At 36.8% G+C, this 2,844-nt stretch overlaps 1 protein-coding gene across 1 annotated transcript; it reads left to right on the top strand.

Moving 5' to 3' along the window:
- The first annotated feature begins 1,439 nt into the window (after nt 1-1,439).
- On the top strand, nt 1,440-2,782 carry LOC111693433. The gene has a single exon (XM_023458009.1). The coding sequence runs from the start codon at nt 1,715-1,717 to the stop codon at nt 2,669-2,671; it is 957 nt and encodes a 318-aa protein (XP_023313777.1). The 5' UTR covers nt 1,440-1,714; the 3' UTR covers nt 2,672-2,782.
- The last annotated feature ends 62 nt before the right edge of the window (nt 2,783-2,844 follow it).

The raw sequence follows: 2,844 nt of genomic DNA on the forward strand, positions 1-2,844 counted from the left end.
AGATGCAAAAAGTGCTCCGATTTTCATAATGCTTTGTTACATTCGGATAATGAAAGCTTTCAAGGTCAAGAAACGTTATGACTAGATCAGGAACAGGAAGAGCGCGAACTTATTCCTCGAGCTTTTCAATCTGAATTAATGTTAACTGCGTTAGTAAAATTAAAAAATATCAGTGGAGAATTTATAACGTGTCGAGCTCTCCTGGATACATGCGCTACGGCTAATTTTATAACAAAGAGAATGATTGATAAGCTTTCGTTGAAGGCGCAAGTTTGTGCTCTTCCAGTCACGGGAATGAATAAATTAAAAACATCGTCATTGGGCATTGTCGAATGTACATTTTATTCACTTCATAACGAGTATAATAAGAACTTAATATTTTTAGTGATGCCAGAGATTACCGGTCGCGTTCCAAGTGAAATTTTTCCCCGTCAAAAGATAAATATACCAAAAAATATTAAATTGGCGGATCCCCGGTTTCATTTGCCTCAAGGTATTGATCTTTTAATCGGATCAAGCACTACTTTAGCAATGATGTCTGTAGGTCAAATTAGCTTGAACGAGAAAGATTGCAGTTTAATTTTGCAAAAAACTCGGCTCGGGTGGGTTGCCGCTGGGGGTACGCACGATCCTAAGGAAGAGGCTTACTGTAATGTGTCAAGTTTAGAAAAATTAGTCGAACAATTTTGGGCTTTAGACAATAATTTATCTGAAAATGATACGTGTAATAATCATGATTGCGAGACACATTATACAAATAACGTTTCGCGGGAGGAGTCAGGTCGATATATAGTCAAGTTACCTTTTCGTAAATGTTACGATGCTGATTTAGGAGAATCTAGAGAAAGAGCATACCGGCGTTTTATGATTTTACAGAAAAAGTTAAATTCTGACCCCGTACTTAATCGCGGTTATTCAGAGGTTATGGACGAATATATACAAATGGGACACATGTCACTTGTCGAAGACGAATCGTCAACAGGGTATTATTTACCTCATCACGCTGTTATAAAAAAGACTAGTTTGACAACGAAAATCAGGGTCGTATTTGACGCTTCGGCTAAAACGAGTCAAGGGATATCTTTGAATGACGCTCTTTTGACTGGTCCAACGATACAATCAAAGCTTTTTGAACATTTAATTCGTTTTCGCACTTATAAATACGCGATTACAGCTGACATTGCCAAGATGTATCGACAAATTTGGGTGCATAAAGATGATCGAAAATTTCAACGAATTTTTTGGAAACAAGGGAATGAAATTAAAGTATACGAATTAAATACAGTAACTTTCGGAGTGTCGTCTGCTCCTTTTTTGGCAATCCGCACTTTGCATAAACTTGCACACGACGAAATGAGTCGATTTCCAGTAGGAGCGGCTGCTTTGTTTAACGACTTTTACGTCGATGATTTNAATAGGAGCATTGAATCCTTTTCTCGATGATAATGGTTTAATTCGTGTCGGGGGGAGAATAAGACGAGCTAACAAGATTAGTTTCGATCAAAAACATCCTATATTATTACCTAGTCGTAACAAAGTGACTGACTTATTAATCCGAGACTCACACGAAAAACATTTTCACACTGGTATACAATCCACGCTTTTTAATTTGCGACAAAGATATTGGTTAATCGATGGAAAAAATCAAATTCGGTTTATTGTGCAAAAATGTATACGGTGTAGACGCTTTCAACATTCAACAGGCGATTATCAAATGGCTGATTTACCCGAGTCACGAGTGAACAATGATTTTGCATTTAATCATACTGGAATTGACTATTTCGGGCCGATATTTATAAAAGAGAAAAAGTTTCGAAATCGCAACACGATTAAAGTTTACGGGTGCATTTTTGTATGTATGTCTTCGCGTGCTGTATACATTGATATAGTGAGTGATTTGTCCTCAGAAGCGTTTTTAAGTGCATTAAGACGATTTATTTCCCATTATAGTGCTCCGTCTCACATATACTCTGATAATGGTACAAATTTTGTCGGTGCGAATAGACAGTTGCATGAATTATACGCATTAATGGATACTGATGAATTCAAAAGAAAGATTGCAAATTATGCGACATTTAAAAGAATAAAATGGCATTTTAACCCGCCTATTTCACCTCACTTCGGAGGCTTATGGGAGGCTGCTGTTAAGTCATGCAAACATCACCTCAAACGTGTTATGGGCAACCAATTATTCACGTACGAGGAATTGAGCACTTTAACTTTAGAGATCGGAGCAATTTTGAATTCACGACCTTTATGGCCAATATCAACCGATCCTAACGATCTGGTTGCTTTGTCGCCTGCACATTTTTTAATCGGTAAACCCCTTACGATGTTACCTGAAATTGATGTAACTGATGTTCCTGACAATCGACTAAATGCTTGGCAAAGAATCACAAAGGCTAAACAGTGGTTTTGGCGTAGATGGCAACTCGAATACTTGACTGGTTTGCAAAAGCGTAAAAAATGGATACATCCACAAGAAAACATTAAACTTGATCAGATTGTAATATTAATTGATAAAAATCAACCATGCCTTCAGTGGCGGTTGGGGCGAGTAATTGAATTGCATCCGGGGGATGATGGCGTCGTGAGAGTGGTCACTTTAAAAACTTCGCAAGGCGTATTTAAAAGAAATGTTAGATCACTGTGCCTTCTGCCAATTGAATGAACATAACAATGTATTTAAAAAAAAAAATTGTTTTGTTGTTTGCATTGTTCGATTTAATTCATAATTGTTATTATAATGAATAATATAATGTTGTTCGTTTTTTCTGAACTCCCAACGGGGGGAGGATGTTCGATTTCAAATAAAGAGTGAAATTCATCTCTTTTATATATTTT

Source organism: Trichogramma pretiosum, unplaced genomic scaffold (assembly GCF_000599845.2).
Source record: "Trichogramma pretiosum strain Unisexual culture from Peru unplaced genomic scaffold, Tpre_2.0 scaffold334, whole genome shotgun sequence".
Classification (NCBI taxonomy): domain Eukaryota; kingdom Metazoa; phylum Arthropoda; class Insecta; order Hymenoptera; family Trichogrammatidae; genus Trichogramma; species Trichogramma pretiosum.